At 49.9% G+C, this 12,582-nt stretch overlaps 1 protein-coding gene across 1 annotated transcript in view; it reads left to right on the forward strand.

Annotated features, from left to right (window-relative positions):
• The window catches only part of CNGB1 (cyclic nucleotide gated channel subunit beta 1), a 71,781-nt gene that overhangs the window by 57,285 nt on the left and 1,914 nt on the right, over positions 1-12,582 (forward strand). The window contains exons 28-32 of the mRNA XM_039232580.1: positions 1,259-1,356; positions 1,456-1,539; positions 3,194-3,312; positions 3,532-3,678; positions 10,949-11,165. Coding sequence (XP_039088511.1) covers positions 1,259-1,356; positions 1,456-1,539; positions 3,194-3,312; positions 3,532-3,678; positions 10,949-11,165 — 665 coding nt within the window. The remainder of the gene's footprint in view (positions 1-1,258; positions 1,357-1,455; positions 1,540-3,193; positions 3,313-3,531; positions 3,679-10,948; positions 11,166-12,582) is intronic.

The raw sequence follows: 12,582 nt of genomic DNA on the forward strand, positions 1-12,582 counted from the left end.
GTGACAGGGTGCGCCCAGTAATTCTTGCAAAGTGGGAGAACCTTAACGTGTCCGTGGTTGTCAAAGGTAGTGAAGATTTTGTGAATTCTAAACGGAACCCTTCATGAAATTTGAATATGCTACTTATATGTTAGTTAATTTACAATTATTTTTTTCTAGCTTCTTTTTGATATTTGGGAGCTAGTCATTTTGTTTTCAGAGCTTAGACATCATTTCAGAGGCCCCTGACAAGCCTGAGGGCCACTGACTGTGTGCCTTAGAGCCCTCTCAACTCTCAGCTAATTAAAGCCCTACTGCATCCGTGAGCTTCCCTCTGGCCTTGACAAAGCCACGCTTCAGCCCCAAGGCCTCCTGAGCTGAGGGTGTCGTCAGATCTGTGCATACTGAGTGGTACAACCCTCGTTAGCCTCCATGGCTTGTGCATGCACTCTACATGAGGCATATTCACACCCACTGCCCCGTCCTGTGTCAGCGATAGACTCATGACATCTGAATCATTGTCCCCTTTCACAAGGATGCACATTAAGGACCAGAGAGGGCTTTGATCTGCTGAGGGTCATGCAGATCAGCACTTGAGCCCGTTAATAATTGTGGCGGAGTAGGAGGGGCATCGGGATTGGGGTCAGGTTGTGCCCTTCTTGTCCCTGGTACCGACATGCATTCTGTGCCAGGCTCTCTGCTGGGCACTGCAGACCCATCATGGGGAAAAATAGATTGAGTCTCCACTCCCCCCAACCCCGCTCTCCTAGGACAGGCCCTGGAGCCCCACGGCCTGGCTGGGATCCCAGTTCCATTCCCCTGGGTTGTGAGCAAGTCACTGAGCCTCCCTTTCTATAAGGTGGGCACCTGTTGTGTTGCTGGGAGGATTTGATAAAACCAACTCTGAAAAGCTCTGTAAAAACAGTGTTCGAAATACTTTAGTTCTTGCTAACATTCTTTGAGTGTGAGGAGGACCGAGTGGCATTAACAAACCACTGCAGTAAACGGTGTGATACGTGACATAATAGCAGGTGTGGGCATCTCAAGAGAAGGCTTCTTGGAGGAGCACTGGATTTTGAAGGATGAGTAGAAGTTAATCAGGGAGGTACACGAGGGTGTTCCCTGCAGAGGGACTGGCATCCGAAAGGCCCAGAGAGGGTACTCTCCCAGTATAGAGTGGTTCTGGGTAGCAGAGGAATGGTGCGGCGGGGCCCCATGTGGGGCGCTGGGGGTAGAGGCCTGGATGTGCCCCCGACCACTGCCAGGATCTCCTTTGCAGACGAGTCAGAACTGATGGTGCAGCTCCCCGACAAGATGCGGCTGGACCTCGCCATCGACGTGAACTATGACATTGTCAGCAAAGTGGCTCTCTTCCAGGTATGGCCCACCTAGCACCCTCACCCCCAGGGTTCTGGTGAGCCCCAAGCCCACACCCTCCTCTAAACGAGCATTCTTTCCCCGTCCTCTTGGGGACAGGGCTGTGACCGACAGTTGATCTTTGACATGCTGAAGCGGCTTCGTTCTGTCGTCTACCTGCCCAATGACTACGTGTGCAAGAAGGTGAGTGGTCCGGGCACTGCAAGGTGGCCTAGGGTTTATAGCGGATCTACCTGCCAGAAGGTATGCTAAGGGGGTGCCTTTAAAGGCCCAGGGGTTTGCAAACCCAGGAAGAGAGGAGTTGCCAGGAGGGACATGGGTTCCAGCACCAGTGAGCTGACCCCAGGGCTCCCGGGTTGTTTGGCATTGAACTCAGGTGTGCCTCAGGCTTTGCTCCAGAAAAGGAAAGTGAGCAGCCTAATGAGAAGCAGTTCCTTGACTGTGTAGATGAAACTGCTCCCAGGTTCTTGGTCTTCCTTTCAGGAAAATGGGGCAGCAGAAGGCCTGGGGGATTCCGATGCAGTCCAAAGCAAGCTGTTCATTCATTTGTTTGTTTTAATTTGGGATTAAGATTATTGCATTAGTTTGCTGCAGCTACTGTAACAAAAGACCAGAGATTGGGCAGCTTAAACAACAGAAATGCATTGTGTCACTGTCCTGGAGGCTGTAAGTTCAAGATCAAGGTGTTGGTAGGGGTTGGCTCCTTCTCAGGGCTGTGAGGAAAGGATCTGCTCCTCTCTCATTGGCTGTCCCCTCCCTGGGTCACTTCATGTCGTCTTCTCTGTATACCTGTCTGTGTGTCCAAGTGTCACCTGTATAAGGACACCAGTCATATTGGATGATGGGCTCACCCAACTCCAGTCCGGCCTCATCTTAATTTAACTAATTACAAGGGGCACCTGGGTGGCTCAATCTGTTGAATGTCTGACTTTGGTTCAGGTCATGATCTCACAGTTCATGGGTTCGAGCCCCATGTCAGGCTCTGAGCTGTCAGCACAGCCTGTTTCAGATTCTGTGTCTCCTTTTCTATCTCTGCCCATCCCCCACGCTTGCTCTGTCTCTCTCTCTCTCAAAAATAAATAAACACTAAAAAAAAAAAAAAGAAAGAAATTTAACTAATTACATCTCCAATGACCCTCTTGCCAAAGAAGGTCACGTTCTGAGCAGCTGGGGTTAGGACTACAACAAGGGAGTTTGGGAGGGACACAGTTCAACCCACAACAACCATAAAGTCTGGAACCAGACAGTCTGGGTTCAAACCCCTGCTCTCCCCTGGCCTAGCTTAGTGCCCTCGGGCAAAGAGTTCCTGCCCCAGAGCTGTTGGCATTAAGTAGGCTCAGCCATAAAGCACTTAGAGCAGTGCCTGCACAGGCGACCTTTGTACAAGTGCCGGACAACATTATTGATGTTGGTCTTGTTGCTGTTCCGGTTAGCCAGTGCTTACCGAGCCCCTGAAGTGGTGGGTGCTGGGCAGATATCAGCTTATTGTACAGACCACTGCTGGGCTTTCCATGCCTCCGGGCCCTCCACTGGAGCATATCATTGGGGGGGCGGGGGGTTGCAGAATGCCATTGCACCTGCACCTCCTGCATACCTAGCATTTTCCTTTTCATCACACCACTAACTCCCCATGTCACCCTGTCAGGCAGGCTGGGGGTGGCTACTCTCCTCAATCCACAGATGGGGAGACTGAGGCCCCAGAGGAGAAGCAACTGGCCCCGCACCACACCCCAAGCCCACGTTCCTCCGTGCTGTGCCACCAGCCCCCAGGCCCAGCCCTGCTGCTTTTATGGTCACTTTGGGCAAGGGCAGAGGGCTCACCCCTTCTCTGTTTCAGGGGGAGATAGGCCGAGAGATGTATATCATCCAGGCGGGACAGGTGCAGGTCTTGGGTGGCCCCGATGGGAAGGCCGTGCTGGTGACTCTGAAGGCTGGATCCGTGTTTGGAGAAATAAGGTCAGAGGGGCACTGGGGTGAGATGAGGGGACCTGGGCCCCCGCGGAGGGGTGGGTGGCCAGCGGGTGGGACCTTGTCCCCAAGGGCTGTGGATGCTGACATGCAGGGTGGGCCCTGGCTCTCACCCATGTGGGACCACCATGCTCCGGGCAGCGGGTGGAGAGGAGCACTTCAGTGGGATCACAGCCACATCTCACCTCGCTCCCTTTTGTGCCCCAGCTTGCTGGCTGTTGGTGGCGGGAATCGGCGCACGGCCAACGTGGTCGCCCACGGGTTCACCAACCTCTTCATTCTGGATAAGAAGGACCTGAATGAAATTTTGGTGCATTATCCCGAGTCTCAGAAGTTACTCCGGAAGAAAGCCAGGTACATTTTTTTTATTAAAAAAAAAATCCGTAGGGGCGCCTGGGTGGCTTAGTCGGTTAAGCGTCCAACTTTCGCTTAGGTCATGATCTTGCGGTTTGTGGGTTCGAGCCCCGCGTCGGGCTCTGTGCTGACTGCCAGCTCAGAGCCTGGAGCGTGCTTCAGATTCTGTGTCTCCCTCTCTCTCTGACCCTCCCCTGCTCGCGCTGTCTCTCTCTCTCTCCTAAAAATAAATAAAACATTAAAAAAAATTTAAAAAAAAATCCGTATACACTTCAGTGTGCACTTCTTAAAGACTAAAACTTTCACTTACATAACCGTTGTACCTTTATCAAAATCAGGAAATTCAGTATTGAAATGAGGCTATTATCTCATCCTTAATCCATCTTCAAATTTGACTGATTGTCCCAGTCGTGCCTTTTATGGTCTTTCCTGTCTTTTCTATTCCCGGATCCAGTGGAGGACCACCTGCTTCATTACATTGCCTTGTATCTGCAGTCTCCTTCGATCTGGGATGGTTCCTCAGCCTTTCCCATCATTAGTGACTTTGAAGAGGACAGGCCGGTTATTTTGTAGAATGTCCCTTTGTTTAGGTTTAGAAGATGTTCTAATGCTTTCTCATGATTACCATCAGGTTCTTCATTAGGGGCAGGAATTCCTCAGAAGTGATGTTGTGGGGGCGCCGGGCTGGCTTGGTCAGTAGAGGACGCATCTCTTGTTCTCAGGGTTGTAAGTTCAAGCCCCATGTTGGGTATAGAGCTTACTTAAAACAAAACAAAACAAAACAAAACAAAACAAAACAAAACAAAACAAAACAAAACGGACATTGTGTTCTTCTTAGTGCGGCATATGGGATGCTGGCTTCTCCCAGTAGTACTGATGATTTTCTCTTCCATCACTTGGTTAAGGTCTCAGGACTCTATAAAGTTAACATTTTTCTCTTTGTGATTAATAAGTAATTAGTGGGGAGTCACTCTGAGGCTATCTGGACCCCCTGTTTCCCATCAAGCCTTTGCTTATTACTTCTAACACCTGCTGAGGGCGCCTTGCCAAACCAGTGATTGCCGCCGTGGTTGCTGCATGGTAATTTTCTTTTCTTTTCTTCTCTTTTTAAAAAAATTTTAATGTTTATTTTTGGGAGAAAAACAATGTGAGCGGGGGAGGGGCAGAGAGAGAGGGAGACACATAATCGGAAGCGGGCTTCAGGCTCTGAGCTGTCAGCACAGAGCCTGACGTGGGGCTCAAACCCACGAACTGTGAGATCATGACCTGAGCCAAAGTTGGACACCTGAGCCACCCAGGCACCCCAAAATGGTAATTTTCTGACTCCTACATATCGTGCTTTCTACATTTATTAGTGAGCATTCTACTGTAAGGAAGAGCTTTCTCTTCATTCCCATTTATTGGTTTATTCACTTATCTATACCAATATGGATTTGTTTTGTGCCATACATATCATGTTACGATCATTATTTTGGTGTTCAAATTGTTCTAGATTTGGCCGGCAGGTGCCTCTTCAGGCTTGTTCTTGTGACTCTTTGTAATGTCCCCAAAATAGCACTTTCTTCAGCCACAATAGATACTCTGGGGTCATCTTGTACTTTCCCTGCCACATCTCTGGAAATAGCCATTTCTCCAAGGAGCTGTGATTCCTTGTAGGTGGAAATGGTTTTTAGAAACCAACATTTGAGCACCCCATGTGCTCACTGCTACCAGGGTGCCTAGGCCCGGAAGTGGGAAGAGCTAGGAAATACACCCACGTACCCACCTGTATGTATAAATGCAAATATATATAAATAAGTGTAGGGGCGCCTGGGTGGCTAGTCGGTTGAGGGTCTGACTTCAGCTCGGGTCATGATCTCACAGTTCGTGAGTTCGAGTCCCATGTCAGGCTCGCTGCTGTCAGCGTGGAGCCAGCTTGGGATTCTCTCTCTTCCTCTTTGCTCCTCCCCCACTTGCATTCTCTTTCTCAAAAATAAAAACTTATTTAAAAGATAAATTTATAGATTTGTGTATATATCAACATCTATTTTTCTGTCTGTATCTGTATCTGTATGTATCTAATGATTTCAGTCTAACACCACGGAAATCCTTCTAATCTTTCCTTTCCCATATTTGATAAATTCCTTCTCCAGCCCTAAGAAATCTGGCTCTCTTTACCCTCATTACATTAATTCTTTTGTTCAGTCCTACAATATAGAGAAAGCAGTTTCAGAATTGCTTTCCCATAGCCCTGGGGCAGGGGCTGGGGGGAAGCCTTCTCAGCAGAATTCAACATTTGGTGCCATTCCTTTGGTCCTTAGCCCAAGTGCCTATGATGTGAGTGTTCTGTTCAGAGTTATTTGGATTCATTTCTTTTTTCTTTCTTTGGTGTGGCCATTCTGCTCATATGAAATACACAGGTTCTTGTGTTTCGGTTTGCATTTTTTGTGACTCCTCTCAGCCCCAATCCTTGTTGATTTTTTGTTGTTCTGAACATATCAAACATTAACATGGCACCCAAAGTCATAATGCAACAAAATGGGATGCCTGGACGCTGCCCCAGCTACCCCCACTTGATGCCCCCAGGCCTGATAGAAGCCCAGGCTCATTAGTTTCCGCTGCTTCCTTAATGTGTTTCCTGCTGCAGAAATGGGCAGATCGATGAATATTTTCTTTTCCTTTCTGTCTCACACAAAAGGCAGCATACTGTAGACTTTCTTTTGCACTTTGTTTTTCTTCACATGACAACAAATCCTGGGAAGCCTTCTCTGTCAGGCCACGGACAGCATCCTCATTTCTCCGATGCTCACAGACCATTCCTATGAATGAGCATTTAGGCCATTTCCAATATTTTGCCATTACAAACAGTGCTGCTGCGAACGACCTCATATACCTGTGTTTTGTACTTTTGAAGAATTGGTAAGTTTTTAGAAAAGCGGTTTTTTTGTTTGTTTGTTTGTTTGTTTTCAAAACCTTAAGATCAGGTTTTAAGTTGAGTGATGGAGGTGGCAGGGTGTGGTAGAAAATCCCCAACATCCTGGGGAAACCATAGAGCGAAACCCCTGTCCGTGTGAGGTACGGACGCGTGGCTCTAGAGAAGTTACTTAACTTCTTGGATCTCAGTTTTCAGCAGTTCTGTAAAATAAGGGTAACACCCCCCATTGTGTTGTTGGGAAACACAGTAAAATAATAGTGTGTATCAATGTCTCCAGGAAGGTGCCTGGCATGTGGGAAAGTTCAGTGAATATTAATAACTGTTCCTCTTTATCCATGAAATCTGCTCTATAATTTTCCCATTGGATAAAGCCTTTTTAAATCTGTATATCCAGTTCTGCCACCGTCACCTGTTACCATATATTCCTATTTTCTACCTCATTCTATGAAACGACACCATAAATAAACTACCTCCACTTGTAGCACACAATAATTTATTGAGTACATAGTTCTAGGCCCTGGGGATATAGCAGGGACCAAATAAAGCTTGCATTCTAATAGGGGAGACCAAGGATGGAGAAATGAATGATAATGTGATGTCCCCGGCTGGGGACAGGGCTATGAAGAGACACAAAGAGACCTTGAGGAGACAGAAGTGATGGAGGGAGTTATTTGAGATAAGCTGGCCAGGAAAAACCGTTCTGAGGAAGGTGGGATTTCAGCCTATACCTGCACAGAAGGAAAGCGTGAGCGGGACTGCTTGCAGGGAAGAGCATTCCAGCCAGAGGGGAACAGCATGTGCAAGGGCTCTGGGGGGGGAGTGGGCTCAGTGTGTGTGTGGACCAGCAAGAAAATAAGAGTAACTTCATATGGGATGGGAGGAGTCAAGGGATGAGATTGGGTAGGGCCTTGCAGGTGACGCCTTGCAGTGGCTTTGGGTTTTATTCTGAGGGAGACGGGAGCTACGTAGGGTTTTATATGGACAAGTCACTTGACGTTACTTAGGTTTTGACAAAACCCCTTCTGTGACCCCAGGTGAGTGGATGCTATGTTGATGTTAGCGCGTAATACACGCAGGATGATGGGGTCCCCTGAGGAAGGAGGCCGTCCTGTGACTCAGCTTGCCTGCTCGCTCTTAGGGAAGCCCCCGGGCCCTTCCAAAGGCTGGTCTGTCTGAACTTCTCCCACCAAATCTGCCCATTTCCTCCATCTCCTGAGGAACCGGGAAGTAGAGTCAATCCTCATTAGTCAGAATTTGTGATTCTGTGTTTGCAACTCACCTACTCACTAAAATTTATTTGTAACCCCGAAATCAGCACTCCTGGGTGTTCCCGGTAATCTGTGGACACGCTCAGTGCAGTGAACACTTTGAGTGGCCCGAGGCGCTGGTGCCGGGTGGAAGTTGGACAAAGTGATGCTCTGCTGTATTGTTTCAGCTCGTAAGCATCTGAACACTTGTATGCAAGCGTCTTTTTGTGGTCTGCTTAGTGCTGCCGTTTTCACAGTTTTGTAGCCCTTGTTGGTGATTTCACTGTTTAAAATGCTCTTAAGCGTAATGCTGACGAGCCGGCTGTGTTCCCCAGGGCAGGAGGACTGGGATGGGCCTTGCAGAGAACACGGGGTTAGACCAGCTTTGCTCCGCCATGACTTTCAGAGCTGTTGGTCACAAGTTCAATGCCAATGAATCAAGTATACACTTGATCAAGTATACATTATGTAAGATGTCTTTCAACAGAAACACGCACAAGTAGTATCAGTCGATGAAAATGTCACGAGAGGCCAGCAGAAACCTCACCCCGTGTCTGCCCAGAAACAATGGCCCCGCATTTGCAGGGACTCGGCAGAGCGACGCTACCAGCAATACTGGGAATGACTGTTTATGTCTGAAAGCGGGCGCCAGGTCCCCCTCCCCTCCCCTCCCCCTCCAGCAGGGCATCAAGGCCCAGAAAGCCACCCATTTCCTTGCCTAGGTTAGCTGAGGGTGTGGCAAGTCAGCTAGCGTCCCGCAGAGGCTCCTGACCCTGTGTGGTGAGCCTGTGTCTGCACCCAGCATCCGGTGCTGGAGGAGGCTGAGGGGCCGAGGGGCTCGGGGGCTGGCCCAGTGGGGGGTGGGGGGGATGGGGGCGGGGAGCAGCCAGAGAAAGGAGGAGTTGCTGATGGGCCTTGCAGCACAGAGGCCCTGGGACAGAGCTGTGGCACGAGATTCATCGGAGAGGCTGGTCTCTGCACATATAAGCTTGAGGACAGAGCAGGGGATCGTGTGTGAGCTCTGCCCTTCAAAGGAAAAGACGCTATCTGAGAACCACAGGGCCTGGGGACGTCTGCATGGTGAGAGCCACGTGCGGGATTCTGTCTAAACTACCTGCCTGGCAGATGGGGGACAGGAGGCCCCAAAGAAGTGAAGTGCTCAGCTCGCCAGCTTGGCCGCTCCAAGAAATGGGGCAAAAAAGGTCTGATGCCTGCTACTTTCCCAGGGGCGAATGTGCGATCCTACTTATAGGAAAGCACCTCGTCGGAAAGTGAGGCTGAATCTCCTTAATCTGGCAATGTCCCAAAAGCCAGCTCAGTGCCTCAAAAGAGAGAAGGCTCCTTAAACGCAATTAGAAAAGGTCCCACAGGTAGTTCTTCTGTGTCATTTTTGTGCCACACTGAGCCTTCCCACAGACTGTCATACTGTGAATTATGGACTAAATAACACAGGTGACAGTGCCAGGCAAGGAGAGGCCTCTGATGAATTATCGTGTTTGTGTTCTCCTGGGGGAGCCCCAGCCGGAAAATGCAAGTCTTGGGCAATTAATATCAATATGCACAATTTAAATCCATTGCCTCTGATTAGATAGGCAGCCAGTAATGGCCTCATTTTTAAACAAACAAGTTTTTCTGGAGCCCTGGTGAATGAATTTGCCAATTAGGAGTCTAGGCCCACTAGCTTGCAGACGAAATTCATTTGTTCTTGAGCCAAACCACTCATCACATATCTGTAGCATGAAAAATTCCCTCTCAAAGGCTGGGGCTCTGTTTGATGGAAGGTTCTATCCTTAGTTAGAGAGCAGGGTGGCATACTGCATTTAGATCTGGGTTTTATTTATTTATTTTTTAAGTTTTTATTTAGTTTTGACAGAGAACGAGCGAGCATGAGCTGGGGAGGGGCAGAGAGAGAGGGAGACACAGAATCCGAAACAGGCTCCAGGCTCCGGGCTGTCAGTGCAGAGCCCAACACAGGGCTTGAACCCACGAATCATGAGATCATGACCTGAGCCGAAGTCGGATGCTTAACCAACTGAGCCACCCAGGCGCCCCTAGATCTGGGTTTCAATTCTGCCCCATGACTTCCTCACCGTGTGACCTTGGGAAATTTTCTTAACCCTCTGGCCTTCCACATCTTTATTTGAAATGAGGGAGAAGAATAGGGCTCTCTGTGAGGATTCTGTGAGATTTAAATGAAACGGTGTGCATCAGTTATCTGTTGTCATGTTCGGTAGCTTTTAAAACCACACGCACCAATGACCTCAGAGCTTCTATGGGTCAGAGGTCAGAGGTGGCTTTGGTGGGTCAGCTGCAAGGCTGTAATCAAGGTACTGGCCAGAGCGGAGTCCCATCTCGTGTCCCCTGGGGAAGAACCTGCTTCCAAGGTCACTTGCTTGTGAACCGAACTCACTATCTGGTGGCTGGAGAACTGAGGGTCTCAGTTCCCCTTGGTCCTTGCCCCGTGGGCCTCCCCCACACAGCCACTTGCTTCCTCGAAGCCAGTGAGGGACAGAGATCACAGTCCCATGTGACATATTCCCACAGCTGGTGTCTGATCACCCTGCTGTATTCCGCTGGCTGAAAGCAAGTCACAGGTCCCACTCACCCCTCAAGGGGATGGATCGCGCAGAGGCATGAACGCCAGGAGGGGGGTTTTCAGGGGTCACCGAAGAGTGCCTGTAAAGGACTGAGCACAGGGCCTGACACATACAGACACTCAGTATGGACAGGGCGAGGGCAAGGATGGTAAAATGACAAGGAAGCAAAAGGAGGAGGAGGGAAATGCTTTGGGTCTTTTTTTCAGCGGAGCTTCCTATTTCCGAGTCCATATGTCATGGTGACATTCAGTATTTCCTGTGTGGCCTCAGAAAAGTTACTCAACCCCTCTGAGCCTGCATTTCCTCCTCTCTACGGTACAGACAACAAACGCATGTCGTCGTCCTAGTTGCTCTGATCTTTCACTGAGGTGCGACACATAGAGCACTGGGCGCCGTGCTTCGACACAGACCGCTAACCAAAACCACCACCGCCGTACAACCCAGTAGATTCTATGCGCTTGCTTCTCTCCCAGAGCGTGCTTGTGACCTTGGCGGACGCTGCTTTCTTTCAGGCGCATGCTGAGAAATAACAACAAGCCCAAGGAGAAGAGCGTGTTAATCCTTCCTCCCCGGGCAGGCACCCCCAAGCTCTTCAACGCCGCCCTGGCCGTAGCAGGGAAGATGGGCGCCAAGGGGGCAAAAGCTGGCAAGCTTGCCCACCTGAGGGCGCGGCTCAAAGAACTGGCTGCGCTGGAGGCAGCGGCAAGGCAGCAGCAGTTGCTGGAACAGGTACTGTGGTCGGGACCCCATCCCCTCCGTCCATTTCAACCTGGTGTCGGTGAGAGGGCCGGGGTGCCTCAGAGAGCGGGGAGGCTCTCCCCCTTCTTACATCAGTCAGGACTCATTGGGTCGCACGTGACAGGGATGCAAGTCACGGTGCCAGCTCACGTTAGCTTAAGAAAACAGGGAATTGATGGGGTCGGGTAGCTGGAAAAGTCAGGCAAGGCTGGATCCAGTTCAGACGATGCCCAGGGGACTGGCTTTGCCATTCTGTCATTCCTGCTTTCCTCGGGGATGGCTTCTGGTCACAAGGCCGCTAGGATTACATCCTCCTGGCTGAGCAGCGCCCGACAGAACGTCCCTCTTTCCCCGGGATTCCAGCAAAAGTCCCGGGGCTCACTGTCACTGGACAGAATGGGATCACGCGACACTTGTGAGCCGCTGACTGTGGTGGCGAGACAGGCCGCCTGCCTGGGCTGAGGGCAGCCATCCTCCCACCGGAAGTCCTGGCGCTCGCAGAGGTAGAAGCGGCGGGTGTGGGCAGGGAACGTCCCTCCCCAGATGGCAGTGATGTCCTCATAGGGAAGATCTGTGTCTGTGACACTTGAAAAGATTTGAAGAGGAAAAAACCCTGCCCACAGGCACTGTGCCAACTGTCCCCCTCCCGTCCTTGGAAATCTGAAGGGAATTTTAAAATTAGTTCTGGGATTCTTTTCTGTGACTAATGCCAAAAATGCCAATTAGAATGATTGCACTAATTATGACTATTCATGACTGTCCTTTAGGGAGGCTGCTGGGAAGGAGCCGTGGTTAGGCAGGAGCTCCGCGGCAGGGAGGGGGCTGCGGTCCACGTGACAGGACTCGAAGGGGGCGCCTGGGGGGCTCAGTTGGTTAAGTGTCTGACTTCAGCTCAGGTCATGATCTCACAGTTCATGAGTTCAAACCCCGCATTGGGCTCACTGCTGTCAGCACAGAGCCCGCTTTGGATCTTCTGTCCCCCTCGCTCTATGCCCCTCCCCTGTGTGCACTCTCTTTCTCAAAAATAAATAAAACTTGAAAGAAAGAGAGAGAGAGAAGAAAGAAAGAAAGAAAGAAAGAAAGAAAGAAAGAAAGAAAGAAAGAAAGAAAAAAAAGAAAGAAAGAAAGAAAGAAAGAAAGAAAGAAAGAAAGAAAGAAAGAAAAGAAAAGAAAGAGGAAGGAAGGAAGGAAGGAAGGAAGGAAGGAAGGAAGGAAGGAAGGAAGGAAGGAAGGAAAAGAAAAGGAGCCTAGGGAACTTAGTCTCAATCCAGGGGTCCCTTCCGGAGTCCAGGGGTCCTGTCCTGAGATCTTTTGATACCTGGAGTCTGGGGATTGACATCAAAGCTCCCTGGGGTTCCATATCTTCTCAAGATACAGCCACCCGTGGCCCCAGACTGAGGACAGATAT

Source organism: Hyaena hyaena, unplaced genomic scaffold (assembly GCF_003009895.1).
Source record: "Hyaena hyaena isolate Hyena2069 unplaced genomic scaffold, ASM300989v1 scaffold_68, whole genome shotgun sequence".
NCBI lineage: Eukaryota > Metazoa > Chordata > Mammalia > Carnivora > Hyaenidae > Hyaena > Hyaena hyaena.